The 19,121-nt window shown below is 42.4% G+C and overlaps 1 protein-coding gene across 15 annotated transcripts in view; it reads left to right on the forward strand.

Annotated features, from left to right (window-relative positions):
- The window catches only part of nrxn1a (neurexin 1a), a 127,945-nt gene extending 124,024 nt beyond the window's left edge, over positions 1-3,921 (forward strand). For all 15 annotated transcript variants that reach the window (XM_076999677.1, XM_076999673.1, XM_076999678.1 and 12 more), the window contains one exon: positions 1,758-3,921. In XM_076999677.1, coding sequence (XP_076855792.1) covers positions 1,758-2,056 — 299 coding nt within the window. In that variant the 3' untranslated portion in view covers positions 2,057-3,921. The remainder of the gene's footprint in view (positions 1-1,757) is intronic.
- Positions 3,922-19,121: the final 15,200 nt, after the last annotated feature.

The raw sequence follows: 19,121 nt of genomic DNA on the forward strand, positions 1-19,121 counted from the left end.
AATGCATTTAGAGCACAAGCAATAGACACACCCTTAGACCACATCTCATATTCTAGATAGTGAGTATAGTGTTCATACACACGTGAAGTGTATGAAGTCCTTCATTGGAGCATATATATATATATATATATATATATATATATATATATATATATATATATATATATATATATATATATATATATATATATATATTGTATACATACTGTTTATATATAATATTTAATCATATTATATAATATATAAATATGCCTTCTGACATATTTTATGTCACCATGGTAAACCTATTATTTTTTATTATTAATGATAATACGATATTGATTTACCATTCACCATTTGTTTTTTTCCATTCAAGCCTTCTTGCAAATCAATCATTATGACTGTACATGATGTGTTTTGATTTCTGTGAGCGGGTGGGAGTATTGTGGGGTGTGGCGAGGAGATGACTGTTGTAGGATTGGCCAGCGAGCGCGGCTATATCGTCCAATCAACTCTTTGCCATCTTGCCCAGCGGTGTGGCCAGGTGCAAACACACCCAACCATGCAGGCCGGTCTTAACCAATCAAAACCGTGAAAGGTTAAGTGGGACCGCCAGCTCTGTGTATGGGCTAGTGAGATACGCCATGGTTCCTTTTACCCAAACAGAGAAACCTGTCATCATTTTAATCATTGCTTTTAAGAGAATGGCCCATATAAAGTCAATAGTGTGGTCTAGACCACTGAATAATATGAATTAGACCAAAAAGCACTATTGTACTGAAACAATATGAAATATTGGACTGTATTTATTTCCTGCTATGAAGAATGGTGTTATTGTTCTGGGCTGTTTCTCTGCGTGGTAATGTGATAACTCCACTAGCCAGCATGGGGGCTGAATGTCCTGCTATTCCGTGGCATTCCTCATCAGCTCAATTTCTGCACCTGCGGGGTACAGCTGGCACTGTGCCGGTGGAGGGGCTTTAAATGGCTTGTTTTAGGTGTCATTTAACCCAGGGTTTATGTCCTGGCCACGGGCACGCCAGCCCAGCTTTACCCCCCCACCCTGATGAGAGCCAAAGCGACATAAATCACCAAACAGATAACCATCTCTGTGCCTGGAAACAACCAGCAAGAAAATGAAGTTCAACCACTGGTCATGACAGATCCAATTTTATCACTCTGTGTTAGTGCATCAGCCAATAAAAAGATGCACTTTATGGCTCTGTAGATTCATAGTGATGAGCAGATTGTATTGTAGAAACAGGTGCGAGACCTGGGGACCAGTGTCTTGGAGCTGGTTATGGCCTTGCAGTTAAGAGTAATTACCATTGGAATCAGGACATTCCTGAACCGAGGTGCTATACACACTGCAAAGCAGTTACATGGAGGGGGGAGGTGTTGGTCTACAATCCAACTGCAGCGAGTGGTCAGTTTCCTCTGGGAATATTGATTATTTTTTCCGTGTGCGTCTTTCATGTTTCCCTTTGTTCCCTTTGTACATCCTATATGGATAAAAAACATGTAATCTAGTTGGAAATGTATTTGAAGAGTATGATTTGCATGAATGTCATATTAAACCCTCGTCACAAGAGCACAAACACTTAATATTTGGCCTGATTACTCTTTAGCAAGCTGGAAACCCTGTTAGCCTGATCAATGAGGGAGGTTACCACCGTGTGTCTGAGACTGATGTACTGGAAAGCTTTAATGAACTATCTCTCTCTCTCTCTCTCTCTCTCTCTCTCTCTCTCTCGCTCTCTCTCTCTCTCTGTCCACAGCACACCCTCCCCCGCCCGAGGCAAAGGGCTACCCAGAGGTGATCCGGGAGTCCAGCAGCACCACGGGTATGGTGGTGGGCATCGTGGCCGCCGCCGCCCTCTGCATCCTCATCCTCCTCTACGCCATGTACAAGTACCGCAACCGCGATGAAGGCTCGTACCACGTGGACGAGAGTCGCAACTACATCAGCAATTCGGCCACGCAGCCCAACGGAGCCGCCATCAAGGAGAAGCCCATTGGCGTGGCCAAAATCTCTAGCAAGAACAAAAAGAACAAGGACAAGGAATACTACGTCTGATCCCACAGCCACTCTCCCTCCCTGCCCACTGCTCCCGTACTCAGACACTACCGGGCGAGGGGGAGGAGACGCCAATCTGTATAGTAATTAAATGAGAAAAAAAAATCACAGTCTTGGTTTTAACTGAGACGTGGCATACTGTTACTAACAATAAGAAAATATAATTTATACTCAAGCACACAAGAACTATACAAAGCTGAAAGTGTGTACAAAGAATTGGGCAAAGAGTATGTGGAACCCACAGAACGGCGGGAACCTTCAAAGTTAACTCTTTGGGAAAGCCAGTTGAAGCCCATATGTTAGGGTAAATCTTTCAAAGACAAAGGCCACTGCCCAGAACTGAGGTGTTACTGTGTTTCATATTATGTTGCCTGTGTATGTGTTGCTGGGACATGTCTTCTACATCCAGAAAACCCATGAACGTCTGGAAAATGACAAAGACATTCAACAGAGGATGAAGAGCAAGAGACTTACCACTATGAGAAGCTACCTACTGTATGATTGTTAAATCAGCCAAAGTATTCGCTGTCCAACCCCTCCCACCCCTTTTTTATTGGCAGTGTTGGCAAGCAGAAGGAGAAGGAAATGAGGAACATTGAAGGATCCAAACTTAAGTGAGTATGGTGGCCCAATGCCTTCTTGTCAAAGTGAGTATGGTGGCCCAATGCCATGGTGTCATAGGGAGTAAGGTGACCCATTACCATGGTGTAATAGGGAGTATTGTGGAACAATGCCATGATGTAATAGGGAGTATTGTAGCCCAATGCCATGCTGTCAATGTGAGTATGGTGGCCCAATGCCTTGGTGTCATAGGGAGTATGGTGGCCCAATGCCATGGTGTCATAGAGGACTGCAGAGGCCTTATTAACCAAGTGTAAAATCTCTGGTTGTTTCTTTTGTTTGTAAGTTTGTCATGAATATGACAACAACAGTGGTGATGCTAATGGTTATGGTAGAGAATGATGGGATCTTGAATCTGAGAAACTGAGGACAAACTCATGCACGTGAAGTATCTTATTACATATGTTTATATACGGTGCAAAGACTATCTATGTGTGCTCTCTGGACTGTGACTGAAGTGGTGTTTTATAGCCTGTTATATAGATGATGCAAATTACAGTATACCTGCTCTTCAAACATTTTCTAGTAAAAGCAAATTGGAAAAAACTATGAAAAACAGAAAAATAAATGTTAATGTGTTGCTATAGCGATAGAACCGTTCTACCATTAGCTACGAACATTTGGGTTACTGTTGGGCTTTTTTTTATTGCTTTTTCCCGTTTTCCTCCTTTACGTGCATTCTCAATGTCAGTCATTCATTTCTGCCATTCTACTTTGTTTTTGCAACTACTTGTGTGTAAACATACAAAGACAAGAACATGAAATTGCATTCAGGAAAAACAACCATCATATGGAAAGTGAATTTATCTGAACTGTTGAAGCAATATCTGTTTGCTCTTCTCAGTGACCAGACTAATTATGCATGGCCATTAGCACATGGCTATAATAAGAGATGACACCATAAAATGATATATACACACAATGAATGACCCATAAACGTGTATTTGAACAACACATCTGGAACATACTAATCTCTATGACAACTAAAAATTCAACCATATTGTTTGTGAGGACACTTGTCTTTGCTATCTTGTACTGTACCGAATGTACAAGAAGTGCAAAATTCATAAATTTCAAAATAAAATGTTTGATTTTGTGTTTTTTATTTATGTACAAATTTTCTATACCTTCATTTGTTTTTTGTTTTCTTTTTTGTGACAATTCTTTTATGACCTCAAAGTGAAGATTTATTATGAAAAAATAGTTTTGAAAAATCAAATGAATAAATAAAATATTAATTAAGACTTGAAGGTATTTGTTTGTTATTCATATGTGCAGTTTAAGTGCGTTAAAAAATTTTAAGATTATGCTAATTTACACTATGTTGTATTTCCCTTTCTTTGTGCATGCTGTTACTTGCACTGGCATCCAGCTAGCTCTACAGCAGTGGTAATGAATAAGAATGTCATTTACTTATTCATTTATTATTGTGTTTTTTACAGCTAGAGTTTGTGGAAAACATTAGCAGTAACAGCTGTTGTGCAATTCAAACACATAAATCTTTTTTTTTATTGGTGATGACAATAAAAAGCTGAGACATAAAAGATGCATTTAGGAAACCTTCTAAGAAACGATATAAATCATCCGGGCCCCTGTTCTGTATAGCAAGTGTCTTTATGACCCCTCATAGGGAAATCGTAGGCCATTGAGCCAGGAGGACCATGAACATGATGTGCAGCGCCTGTGCGGCCACGTGAGAGCAGAGCTGCCCTCCGAGAGGTCAAAGGTGAGGAGGTAGCACCTGCAGGACTTTCAGGTTGGACTTGCTCTTCTGTTTTCCTCACAGGAAGGAGGGATTTGGAGCACCCATTAGAAGACCTGCCACTAGAGAGAGGTATGCTTGGCGTGCCCAACCCTGGCACCAGCACTGGAGAGTTCGATAGGACTCATGCCTGCCTGCCTTGCTGAGGGACAGAGGTGGCACAGGGCCGTGGGAATTACAGTCTGTAAACGGCCATTTGAAAAAAAGCCTCATTTCACTTGCTTCCAGAAGGCAGAGAATGAATCGTCAGCTGGGTATTTCCATCGCGTTCTTTAATTTGTGGAATATTTATGAGCAGAATGAGACAAATTCTAGGAGATATGTTTTTTTTTTTTGGAACTCATGTTGGCATATGGCTATGCTGAAGTCAACAATAAAACGGCTATAGTCATTCTATGGTATGCATACTTTGAATTTGTAAATTGTTGTTTCTCTGCAACTGGCAAACCAAAATTTGGAAATAACAAGCATTTTAGTAAGATATGTAGAGATGCTAAAGGCTAAAAGTTTTCAATAACAGTTTTCATTTAGTAACCAAGCACCCAAATAAATGACCAAATCCAGAAAACATGGTAATGTCTATGCTGAGACATGGCTGTATGGCCACCGGGTACTAAGGGGTTAATGTGCTCTGCTGTGCACTGGGGGTTCACTTGCACCAGTGGGGCTACATGCACACTGCAGATAAGCACATGTGTTGGATGTATGTGAGCAACCCTATGGGAAATGCTAAATTAACTACTGAAAATCACTTACTTCTTCTACAAATACTTCACACAGAATGGCAATTATGCATACATTTAGTTTATTAATCTGTCTAAAAATACTAGTAAAATTCCTGAGTGAAAAATTATTTAATGTCACTTTATACCCATTTTAAGAAGGCAAATAGTCTAAATGTAGTAGGTTGATATTAGTTTCTTAAGCAAAACATCCTGATTGAAACCTTTTGTAGTGTACGACTTTAATGCACGAGTCAGAGAGTTTTTCATTTCCTGAAGAATACGGTTGTGTTTAAAAAAAGGAATCATTCACTCTACCCATATTCTTATTATACATAAAACTATAAACATCTAATATGGTATTAAATATCATTATCAGAAACAGGGGCTCAATCTGTACAAGACACTATTCATGCTCATACCCATTTTTAATTATTTTAAATTACACTGTACTCATTAAATATGGATGACCAACAGTCTGAATAGTATTGAGAGCTTTGGTCCATGGTATTTTTCAGACTTGCACAGGCTATGAAGATGTCTTATCAGTAGAATGCAGTAACCATGACATGTAAATGCTGTAGAACCACCAGCAGTCTAGTCGGCTGAAGCTTCAACTCATGTCTTAGCGGCCAAGTCCGCCTACACTGTTGGCATAGTCACTGGCATCTCCAGGCATCAGAAGACCACTCTGCTACCAGTCCGACATAAGCACAGTGCTTTATTGTAATACATCTACACTCTCCCTCTCACTGTGTTCCTAATGTTTGAGGGTTTTCATATGTTATCTACAACAAGATAGCAGTAGGCTATAGTACTATCATGTTACTACATAACCCAGAAACATTGGAAAGTGGATTTATTTAAAAAATCAGGTACACCAGTGAGTTTATAATCAAATAACAGTTTAAAATCAAATATGCAATTGAAATAGTTGGAACTAGTTAGTGATAAAAAAAGAAGAATTAGCATTTACATTATTTTGTTTAAAATCTATTAACCGTGTCCATTTTTTTCCTCAAAAACTGTAAATCTCACATGTAAATCAAACAAATTGGACAAATGTACATGTGTGGTCACCAATTTGACCTCATAAAATATGTGAGCTGTTACATGTATTTTTGAACCAAAAAGAAGTCAACAGGAACTTAAGAGTAAGGACTGCTAAAGTAACCGCTGTTACTTAGCAACAGTAGTCAGGAGAATGATACAGGTAGGGACTATGGTGAACTAATCACACTGAGCAAAGGATTGAATGCTGTTGTTCACTCACATAGCTTTGGTTACTTGTTTTGCAATCTATTCTTTGGTGACTGAATAGGGAATATCTGAGCTTTTAGTAATTAGGATGTTTCAAGTATCAATAGCATAGATCAGTTAAAACCTGTTAATGACTTGCATGTCACTTACTGTAGATACTAATGTATCCTGTTTATGTGAACATTCAGAGAACCACCAAGGTTTAAATCAGGAATTAAGAGTAAACACATTTTTGCAGGTTTTCATGTGATGTCACTTTGGTTAACAGGTCAATTATTCAATAGTGTCCTCAGGCATACAAACATACAGGTGTGTATGTCTGCAGGCTTTGAGAGCAATGACAGCAGAAGCCCTTGTTGGATCAGCAGACAGAGGTTTTTGGACATGACCTTTTTTGGACATTATCCCAACATTTCAGACAAAATTAAGTATAGCAGTGCTTGTAAATTATCTTGAGTCCATGCCAATATTTTTAAATATGGCTGCTTCCATAAAGAAAAATCATGCTGAGATCTCATATATATGCTGCCTGGTCTGATTAACTAGATTGTGTTGGATTCCAAATGAAAAAGTAGAATTAATGTTCATTATTGAATGAATCTACTCCATGCAACACCACCTTATAGGGGTGGATGGGTTTGCGTGCCTCAGTAGCGAACCGTGACCATTAAACCTGGGCCCGAAAAAAAAAAATGTGTTTCCTCTCCTAATTAACTGCAATAAAGAAAAAAAAACTGAGACGACAGTACAGCTTTAGAAACGCAATGAACAATAATATCTGTACTAGGTAACTTTTTATGCAAAATAAGGTTCCAAACAAAATAAGGTTCACAGCTCTGTGTTCCTCGGGAGCGGAATATGTAAACAATGTGCACGAGGCCATCAAAGGAATGAATCTAAACTAGCTAGCGGTGGTACGCTAACGACAGCTAGCATCGCCACAGCGGGCGGTAAATATCATACAGTTAAGCCCGCCCACTAAGAGGGAAGATATGATTGGTCAATTTTGCTGTCATTTCAAACTGGTATTGCGCTGAATTATAACTGCCAGGCCCTCTGTAAATGAACAGCGGGCCCACCAATCACCAACATTCTGTGGAGGCATCACAGTCCTGATAGAGGGAGACACAGGCTCACAGGCTTCCACTTAACTTAACCCCTCACCTTCAAACACAGATTGAATAGACATGGTTGAATAATTTATTTGCTTATATTTTTGTTTAGATGTCGATTGTCAAACTGTAAGTAAATAAAATAAAATTGGAGAAATTATATAGGCGTAGAGGGCCCTGATGGTTTCCCACTGGCATGCCTACATGATCCTAGAAGCTAGGTTCTCAGGGGCTAAGCCCCTGGCAGGGTCTCCCAAGGCAAATTGGTCCTAGGTGATGGGCCAGACAAAGAATGATCCAAAAACCCCAATGGAACTCACAAAAAACAGAACCCAGTTCCCCTCGCCCGGATCAGGGTTATCGGGGCCTCACCCTGGAACCAGGCCTGGGGAAGGGGCTCCTTGGGGAGCGCCTGATGGCCGGGTTTCTACCTATGGGGCCCAGCCGGGCACAGCCAGGAGATATATGGGTTCACTCTCCCATGGGCCCACCACCCAGAGGGGAGGGGGAGGTAGTAGTAGGGGTTCGGTGCATTGTGGATTGGGCGGTGGCTGAAGGCGGGGGCCTTGGCGTACCGATCCCTGGTTACTGAAGCTGGCTCTTGGGACATGGAACATAACCTCTCTGGTTGGGAAGTAGCCTGAGCTGGTGTGCGAGGCTGAGAGATACCAACTAGATATAGTTGGGCTCACCTCGACACACGGTTTGGATTCTGGAACCAATCCTCTCGAGAGAGGCTGGACTTTATACTTTTCTGGAGTTGCCCAGGGTGAAACGCGGAAGGCTGGAGTGGGCTTACTCATAGCTCCCCGGCTCACTGCCTGTGTGTTGGGGTTTTCTCCAGTAGACAAGAAGGTTGCTTACCTATGCCTCCAGGATGGGGAATGGCTCTGACTTTTGTTTGTGCTTATGCACCAAATGGCAGTTCAGAGTACCCGGACTTCTTGGAGTCCTTGGAGGGGATACTGGAAGGTGCCCCTTCTGGGGATCCCATTGCTCTGCTGGGGGACTTCAATGCTCACGTGGACAATGACAGTAAGACCTGGAAGGGCGTGATTGGGAGGAATGGCCTCTCCGATCTGAACCCGAGTGGTGTTTTGTTATTAGACTTCTGTGCTCATCACAGTCTGTCCATAACGAACACCATGTTTGAGCACAGAGATGTCTGTAAGTGCAAATGGCACCAGGACACCTTAGGTCATAGCTGGATGATCGATTTTGTAATCATGTCGTCTGACTTGCGACCATGTGTCTTGGACACTCGTGTGAAGAGAAGAGCTGAGCTGTCAATCGATCACCACCTGGTGGTGAGTTGGATCAGATGGCGGGCGAGGATGCCAGACAGACCTGGCAGACCCAAACATATCAAAAGGGTTTGCTGGGAACATCTGTCAGAGGAACCTGTCAGAAGGGTTCTTAACTCCCTCATCCAGCAGTGCTTTAACCCTATCCTGAGGGAGGCCGGAGACATTGAGTCCGAATGGGCCTTGTTCTGCGCCTCCATTGTCAATGCGGTGGACCGGAGCTGTGGCCGCAAGGTTGTTGGTGCCTGTCTTGGCGGCAATCCTTGAGCCCGATGGTGGACACCTCCAGGTAAGAAAGAGTCGTATCGGGCCTGGTTGACTCGTGGGACTCACACTCGTGGGAGGCAGCAGACGAGTACAGGAGGGCCAAGCGGATCGTGACTTTGACCATCACGGAGGCAAAAACTCGGGTGTGGGAAGAGTTCAGTGAGACCATGGAAAGTGACTTTCGATTGGCTCTGAAAGATTCTGGAAAACTGTCAGGCATCTCAGGAAGGGAAAGCCTTCACTGTATACCAGTGGTTCCCAAACTTTTTCTGCCATGCCCCCCTTTAGTAGATGAGAATATTTTTGCGCCCCCCCCCATATTCTACGGATGCACCGATTCACGTTTTTCACTTCCGATACCCATTCAGATATCTGAGGCTTAGTATCGGCCGATATTGATCCGATACCGATCTGATAGAGTAAAACAGTGCTGAATCGACTTAAAACATATTTTTTAAACACAGACATACTGAATTAAAAGTTTATTGAAAACTCTGCTGCAGTATAGCACTTAAACACACATAAAAAAAACATAAAAACAACACAACTTGCATTTGTTCAGTCAGTGCATTTATGAATATAACATTGAATGTAAAATACCAAAGAACCTGAAACAGACAAAAACAATAGGTTCACAACTTTGGTCAAACATGAAAAAAATAAACTGCAAGAAACCTTTGAAATGGTTCAAGAATTCTAAATATCATTTTAAATAAATAAGGAGATGAAATAAGAGAAACAGCAATACCTATGCGGCTAGTTTGCTAGCGCAGACATCACGCAGAGCACAAAGCATGTAACGGCCAGAAATATGTGTACTGTCTCTTTAAGAGAGCGAGTTGAGCGCGCGTATGGAACATTGTTGTTTTTTAGCTTTCTGCCGTAGACCGACTCAGACCACTGCTCTTTATTTTATTTCTGTAAGTAACGCATTCAATGAGCTTTGGACAACTCACCAGTTCATGTATGAACAGTCAAGTAGTGCTGGAGCCCAGCTTTATTTTGGTCAACCAGCAAATAAACGGACTAGGTGGAATAGCACCAGCGCAAGTACGAATCAGCGATTCACCTCTCCTCTGTGTGCTTCATGTTTCACTCGTCTGTTAACTGTCCGAGTTCACTTCTATCCGGGACAGAGTGGATATTTAAGGTTGAACTAACTCCGAAAAGTGTTACAAGCATAGAATTTGACTGAATAGATCTGTTTTTATGGATCGGTCACATTGTCACCGATACCCGATCTAGAATTTTTTCAGATATTAATATCGGAATCAGTGCATCCCTAATATTGACACATGCACATGTTTTACTTCCAAGCTCCGCGCCCCCCCTGCAATAGCTCCGCGCCCCACCTAGGGGGCGCACCCCCCACTTTGGGAACCACTGCTGTATACAGTGGGGCTGGGGATCTGCATATTAGGACCACTATTATTTACATTATATATGCTGCCATTGGGCACAGTTATAATCAAACATGGTGTCAATTTTCACTGCTATGCAGATGACACTCAACTTTACATATCAGCCAAACCTGATGACAAACTCAGTTTAAGAAAAATTGAGGCCTGTGTAAGAGATATCAAATGCTGGATGTCTCTAAACTTCCTCCAACTTAATGAGGACAAAACAGAAGTTCTCCTCCTGGGCCCTAAGGCCTCAAAACAGAAAATTCCAGATCTAATGCTTAATCTCGCAGACTACCCCATTACACCTGGCACAGTAGCCAAAAACCTAGGCATCATACTCGACTCTGACCTCTCATTTGATAAATACATAGATAATACTACTAGGATAGCTTTTCTACATCTCTGCAACATTGCTAAGTTAAGAAATGCATTATCACAGGATGATGCAGAAAAATTGGTGCACGCCTTTGTTAACTCCAGATTAGACTACTGTAACTCACTACTGTCAGGATGTTCAAATAGGAATTTAAATAAACTTCAAATAGTTCAAAATGCCGCAGCCAGAGTTCTGACCAGAACTAGAAAATTTCAGCATATCAGTCCAGCCCTATCAGCCATGCATTGGCTCCCAGTTAAATTCCGTATTGATTTTAAAATTCTTTTATTAACTTATAAAGCATTGCACGAGCTTGCTCCTGAGTACCTTCAGGAACTTATTTCCTATTATGAACCCCCATGTCCACTAAGATCACAGGGTGCTGGTCTTTTATTAGTTCCAAAAATCAATAAGGTAACAGCAGGGGGAAGAGCCTTTTCTTGTAAGGGTTCCCAGCTTTGGAACAATCTTCCAAAATGCGTCCGGGACTCTGACACAGTCACAATCTTTAGGTCTAGGTTGAAAACCCACTTATTTAGTTTAGCGTTTGATAATTAATATCACCCCTTAGATAAAGGTACAGATCCAGGGGTTCATAGACGAAGGGTTTTATGGTTGACTGGGGTGCTGGTGCTGTCGTCCTGTCACTGCTCGTGGTCACTCAAGTTTGTTGACAGTGCATGGATGGATGCCATTGTCTCAGAATGCCCCCAAGCCTATGCTACCTTCTGGTTCTGCCTTTTTAGCTAGGCTGTAATAATTTAACTTAGTGCCGGAGTTGCTGCCACACTCCAGAAATGTTTATAAATTCACCTGTCCTGTATATGTCCTCATACAGAGCTAATTTTCCCTGTTTCATTTCTCCACATGGCTGCCCGCCTGCTTGAGGAATAATGAGATGAGGAGAGACAAGCCATCCATCCTGGGCCGGCCACCTCCTGCCTAACTGGATGCCTACACCATGATGGACATTATTACATCTTTTTCCTTTTCTTTCTCTTCTTTCTGTCTAAATTGTTGTTGTTGTCATGGTGACCGGTGTCGGCCAGAGGAGAATGGGCTCCCCCCTTGAGTCTTGGTTCCTCTCAAGGTTTCTTCCTCATGCAAAAAAAGGGAGTTTTTCCTTGCCACTGTCGCCTTTGGCTTGCTCACTGGGGGCTAGGACTCGGCACTTGTAAAGCTGCTTTGTGATAACAACTGTTGTAAAAAGCGCTATATAAATAAAATTTGATTGATTGATTGATTGATTGATTGACTGGGGATGTCATTAGGCAGTGGAAGGAATACTTTGAGGATCTTTTCAATCCCACTATCATGTCTTCCAATAGAGAAAGCAGAGCTGGGGGACTTGAACAGGGGTTTGCCCATCACTCGGGCTGAGGTGACCAGGGTACTTGTGAAACTTCTTGGTGGCAAGGCTCTGGGGTGGATGCGATCCGCCCTGAGTTCTTTAAGGCTTTGAATGTTGTGGGAATGTCCTGGCTGACACGTCTTTGCAACATCGTGTGTACATCGGGGGCAGTGCCCCAGGACTGGCAAACTGGGGTGATGGTTTCCCTTTTTAAGAAAGGGGACCGGAGAGTGTGCTCCAACTATCGGGGGATCACACTCCTCAGCCTCCCTGATAAGGTCTATGCAGGGGTACTGAAGAAGAGAGTCTGGCCGATAGTTGAATCTCAGTTACAAGAGGAACAATGTGGGTTCTGTCCCGGTCATAGAATATTGGACCAGCTTTTCTAGGACCACCCTTGTGAGGGTCCTACAGGGTGCATTGGAGTTTGCTCAACCAGTCAACATGTGTTTTGTGGATTTGGAGAAGGCATTCAACCGTGTCCCTCTGGGATTCCTCTGGGGGTGCTCCAGGTGTATAGCGTACGGGGCCCGTTGCTACGGGCTATCCAGTCCCTGTACAAATGGAGCAGGAGCTTGGAAGCTTGGATGGCTGGAAGTAAGTCAGACTGGTTCCCTGTGGGAGTTGGACTCCGCCAGGGCTGTCCTTTTTCACAGATTCTGTTCATAACTTTTATGGACAGAATTTCTCTCCATAGCCAAATGGTGGAGGGGGTTCAGTTTGGTGGCCTCAGGATTCCGCATCTCCTTTTTGCGGATGAAGTGGTCCTGTTGGCATCATTGGGCCAGGACCTACAGCTCTCGCTGGATCAGTTTGCAGCCAGTGCGAGGCGGCCGGAATGACAATCATCACCTTTAAAACTGAGACCATGGTACTCAGTCGGACAAGGGTGGAGTGCCCTCTCTGGGTCGGGACTGAGTCCTTGCCTCAAGTGGAGGAGTTCAAGTATCTCGGGGGAAGGATGGAATGAGAGATTGACAGGTGGATTAGTGCTGCGGCTGCAGTATTGTGGGCACTGTACAGGACCGTTGTGGTGAAGAGAGAGCTATGCCAAAAGGCAAAGCTCTCGATTTACTGGTCAATCTACGTTCTGACTCTTACCATTGGTCACAAGCTCTGGGTAGTGACCGAAAGAATGAGATCGCAAATATAAGTGAAATGAGTTTTCTCTGCAGGGTGTTCTGGGCTCTCCCTTAAAGATAAGGTACGGAGGTAAACTATATTTAAACATTTTATTCAGAAGTGTATAATTACCATTCGGAATGAGGTCCAAATGACAGCAGCTTACATAACTTACTTATGAAAAGTTTGCTATTGTCAGGCGTATGTATTGGCTGACTTTACTCCTGTCGTCACGTGTAAAAATGTTGTAATGAAACATTCTTGTTAACAGACGACATAAAATGTAAATACACACATCTCTCATATTTTGGCTCGTGGACAGCAGCAAAACGAGAAAAGAAAGCGCGAGGCGTAGGTTACGCAGCATTCGTAAAGCGCTCGTGTCTGTGAACTGAAACTAACTGAAACTGCGAAATAGCGCCCTCTGCGGTCACAAAATTCGACGGTCGCAGAATTCGGTGTAACACCGGCCCTTCCATTAGGCGACATAGGCAAATGCTAGGGGCGCCGTCTGTCCAGGGGGGCGCTCGCGTGCATGCGTTTTTTTTTTTTTTTTTTTTTTTTTTTACAAATGAACAATTAATAAATGTGAAAACAAGCAAAGTCCACATAATCATAATTTCATTGTTTAATAATATTAGTCAAATTAATAATTCTTATAATAACAACACACGACACCTCTCACCCGCGCGCCAACCCGCCCTCCCCCGCGCGCTCTGCGCACCTCGTTACTGTTTCTCTGTGGGGTAAAAAGACACCACAGAGTGAGTGACATCTCCTCGTAAATACGTCAAAAAGGAAGAAGTCCTCTGGTGCCCAGGGTAGAAAAAGGAGAAAAGTGGAGGAAGAAAGGCGACAAAAAACAGGTAATATAATGTTAAAATGTGGTGAATTAACACTATACCATTGGCGAACCGTCAGGGATTTCAACACCTTCTCTGAAGGTTAATTGATCTTAAAAAGGATGCTTTATCTATTATATGTAATATATGTTAATAACGCTTCACCAATAATTTGTATTTTTCCTATAAATCGGCTTTCAAATCCACTTTTCGTACTTGTGCTGGAAAAGAAAACTTAGTGCTGAAATAAAAAATCAACCAATCAGAATATTTCACACTGTTGTTTCTAGGTAAAAGAGAGAAAGGCCCTCCCCCCAGGAACTTCTGTTTATCTGTCACATACCCTTGTCTTTTACATTGAGAGCTTTTATTATAGATTGGCAGTTTTATCAACCAATCATATTATCGAATTAGAATCGTGGGGGCGTGCTCCAATGATCTCTCATTTTTATTTGAAACAAATCCAAAATGTAGCTGTTGTGTTTTTCTTTGAAACCAGCTCGCTTGACTCACAACTAACACTCAATCGTCATTGTGGCTTTTTCCCCTCTGTAAGATCTTAGTGAAAACCGCCACAGTCATCATAATGCCCAATCCTAGTAGGTGCTATTATTAGCTTAGATCAGCAAGTTTTAAAATAAATATATATTAAAACACACATATACTCCTCTGTTCATTGCGGATGCACTTGTGTGCAGTAGGCAAATTGCCCTGATTTGCACTGGTGGTAGTTGTTTTTTTTTATTATTTTTTTATTTTATTATTAATATTTAAAAGTTGCACTACGTTATGTAAAATTGTTTTTTTTGTGCAACATCTTTATATTTATTGCTTGTTATATGGTAATATTTAAGTCATTTGCTTTTTATTTGTTTCTTTAATGACACAATCAACCCAATGATTGATGATGCAGGGGGCACCAACCAAAATCTCGCCTGGGGCACCACATTGGTCAGGGCCGGCTCTGATTAGATTGGTTGTATTAAAAGTTCTTATAGCTTTACCACCACGCTTGACTTTACTGTGGCATATGTTGCACTCTACCTCTTCGTCTTTGTCGTCCTTTAAGGTAAAATAATCCCACACAACTGACATTTTTACCGATAACTTCAAATTTACACGGCGGTCCTAATGGTTAGGAGATGCCACGGAGCTAAATTGGGGAGACGCTATGCTCGTGTGCTGAAGGTGTGCTGGAAAATGCGGACTGGATTTTACTCTCACTGGCAAAACCACAGCAAAGAAATGGATTATCTAAATGGGTGCGCTGGATCGGACTTTTAAAAAAACGGGATCGGGAGTCTGGATTGGCATTTTTTCGTGCCTGCCGATCCGATACCGATACGCATTTTTTGCTAATATCGGCAGCCGATCCGATCCAAATATCGGATCGGGACAACCCTAGTCCAGACTACAGAACTCATTCCATAGCTGGATATGTTTGTCAGGAACAGCACATGATCGCCGTGTAGATGCAGTTCACCTGCGACTCATTGCCCCTCCCCTTCGCAACTATTTAAGCTTCCTCCTCTCTCTTCCAGGTTGCGAAGTATTGTTGCCATGCCACATACCAAGCGTTCTTTCCCTGTTACTGCTTTTCCGTGTACGGACCTCTGCTCTCCTCCTAGACCTCGTTCCCTGCCTAGCCCACTGTACCTCCTGGCTTCTGTCTCACCGGCGTGACCCTGGACTGTCCTGACTACGATTACAACACTCCTGCACAACACACCCTGAACGGAGTAACTCCTCTGTTCGATTGCTCTGTGATCGTTATAAAATAAAAGTGGCTATTATCTGCACTTGGATTCTTGTCTGCCTGATCAGTACGTTAAAATGTTCTATGTGTACCAAAGGACTTTAGATCACCAAAGTACATATGAGTAAATCATGGATTTAGCAGATGACTTTAGAGTGTGGAGTTTGTGTTAGGATGGAGTTTAAGAGGCTCATAGAGGGTTAACATCAGGAGCGTAGAAAGATCAGAACCTTTGCCATCTGTTTTGAAATCCAGAAAATCATCAGTAGATTCTGTATTCCAAGATAAAAGGACGGTAGGCAGTATAGATGAAAGGAAGTAGACTGCTAAATAAGAGCCTGATTTAGATGGTGATGTTTGTGTGTAAGCTGATGAACAACACACAGCATTATGTAGCAAGAGTGTTCCTAATATTAAGAACAAGAATTACGCTGCTACACATCGCACCTTGTTTGATTGGATAAACAATCTGTGTGTGTTAACTTTGGGTTATTTGGAAGGCGCTACAAAATTATTACTTCATTCATACATTGTGAAAATAAGCCAAAAAACCCCATAAAATCAAATACACATAATAAAATCTAGCACACAAATCAGGTAACAGAAATTAACATATCAAAGTAGTGCAGATGGGAATGTTTGTCTGTAAACCACAGCCATTCACGCCGACCTAAAAAATAACAAAGACGTTAAAGCATCAGGAGAACTAGCGGGATGTAGACCTTTCGCAAACATCATGCAGGATTATACAGCGAAGAGCACAACAGACCAGGGTCATCTGGTGAATGTCTTCCACAGCTGGCAGGGTTTGTGCCATGAGGGAACTCTGTCCAGCAGCATAGAGAAGACTGTGCACCCAGCTGGTCTGGGATCAGCGATACTGATCACGTCTCTTTGTTCTCACCAGATTAGGAGATAGCAACTGACAGCAACCCTGCTGATATTGGGTAGTAAACAGTTTCATGATCTGAATATAAAACAGTCCAAACAACACAACTTAATCTTCTATTAAAGATCTTTCATATCCACCTGTAGGGCACCTGTTCCTTTCTTCCATGTTTCACAGGGTGTAAATTTAACACTGTGATTTGACTTCGACAGATCTTTAGGACTAATGATACATTTGGAACTGTTGGTACATGTTTATAACTGCTGATACATGTTTATAACTGCTGATACATGTTTATAACTGCTGATACATGTTTGGATATGTTGATCTGTCACCATAGATAACAGTTCACAAATTATATTAGTATATTAGGGTGCGTATGTGTTTGTGTGTGTGTTGGGGTATATCTTTCTGTATATTTGTGTGTGTATGTGCAAATATGTATGTAATAACTGCATGATAACTTTAATATTGAATGTGTATGGAATGTATAAAGTATGCTGGAGGTCACAGTTCTTTATATACCTACAGTGCCACGCTGCTACATTCTTATCAGTTAAAAAAAAGGTGCAGCTCAAGGTATCTTCCGGGTACCCATTGGAGATTCAGGTGACATCTAAACGTGGTGGGTCAGATTCTCCTGAAGTCCTGATATAGACCTACTCCAATACCTCAGAGATATTCAGAGGGTGACAGAAAGATGAAGAGTGCTGCTGTTTATGGAATTGTTTCTTTTATGCACAAAAATATAGTGAATTCTAAGTTGACCAATACATATTGAAAGAAGGCCATGAAACATGATAGTTCATACATCGTCAAATGCTATAAATAATCAAAATGGACTTTCAAACCAAGACATCAAAATCCTAGCCACCAATAAATTATCCCAAAAACATTCCCAAAAAATATTTGAGTTTGTCTTTCAGATACTGAATGAAAAAAGGTTACCATGGATATAATGGTAATCCTGAATGCAGAGGAGCTTGCTGCAGGTAAATGGTTGCTGTGGTGTATGTGTGTGCGTGCGTTTGTGTGTGTCTATATATGTATCTATATACGAGCGTCTCTATGTCTTTGTCCCTTCTCATGTTGCCTGCTAACCTATGGCTGCATCTCTACTACGGTAGTCACGTCTGCAGTGCTGCAGGTGCCCCAGTCACTGAGGGATTGGTGTGCCTGTTGAGGGAAGGGGGAGTGTTTATTGCTAAGGTGATCACTCATGCAGGCCTTGGACACAAAGTCGTAAATCCCCACGCTCAGCTCTCTTCCTCCCAGTGTCTGCACTACCACCGCATCACATCTGTCAAAGACTAGTGCAAGAGATGAAGCCGAGAGACAGGCTGATCCAGATTCATATTTTCGCCCAGTATTAGATATGTGTGCTGACTCTAATTATTTGTACTAACTCCTGTTTCTATATAATTATGTTCTTTGGCTTGCCATCTGCTGAGGGCACTCTGACAAGAGCGTCTTATCTGTCCTCCCCGGCTCTGGGCCCAGGTCTTTTATTTTTTTTCTGCCCCTCAGTGACTGCAAATAACAGGCCGCGTGTCACTCTGTTGAAGACTTCAAGAGCTGCTCCAGATTTCAAGAGAAAGACAAGAAAAACAACAACAACAACAACAACAAAAACCAATTGCTTTTGCTTTGCCTTACCTGTCAAACCGAGAGGAAATATGAGAACCTCCCATCCTCACGCGGTCTCCTGCCCTGCCAGGCAGCAGCTCTATAAATCATTGTGGAAATAATTGTGTATTTTTTAATTAAACGAGAGATGGTTGTTATCTGCTCATTTGGGCACAGGCACTGCAGATGTGCGTAGAGGGGGCTTTGTGAGAATGAGTGTAAACCTCTTCTGAACTCCAACGCTGGAGGTGGGGGCCATAACTCAGCTCAGGCGGAACAGATCTAGGCGCTGTCTTGTGTATATACTGCACCCATGCCCCCCAGGAAAAGGACCTTGGCAAAGGCAGTGTTGTAATTGAATGCTCTCTGTATTGTGTTATTATAGGCTGCAGTGTCATATTTCAGACATGACTGTGAGCAGGCACGCTGAACCGGAGCTGATGTCCTTATCTGAGTGCATGCTTCAGCTGAGCTATAACTATTGGGTCTTGGAGCAGGACGGGGGTGGGGGTGGAGGTGGAGGTGGAGGTGGGGGGGGGGGGGGCATGGACATCAGGAGCTTCTGCACTCTGTCTGTATTGTTAGTGTGAGTGTTCCAGTGTTCCTCCTTCTCCTCCAACCTATAGAACTCCACCATCCCAGTGCCTCC

The sequence above is a fragment of the Brachyhypopomus gauderio genome, chromosome 3 (assembly GCF_052324685.1).
Source record: "Brachyhypopomus gauderio isolate BG-103 chromosome 3, BGAUD_0.2, whole genome shotgun sequence".
NCBI lineage: Eukaryota > Metazoa > Chordata > Actinopteri > Gymnotiformes > Hypopomidae > Brachyhypopomus > Brachyhypopomus gauderio.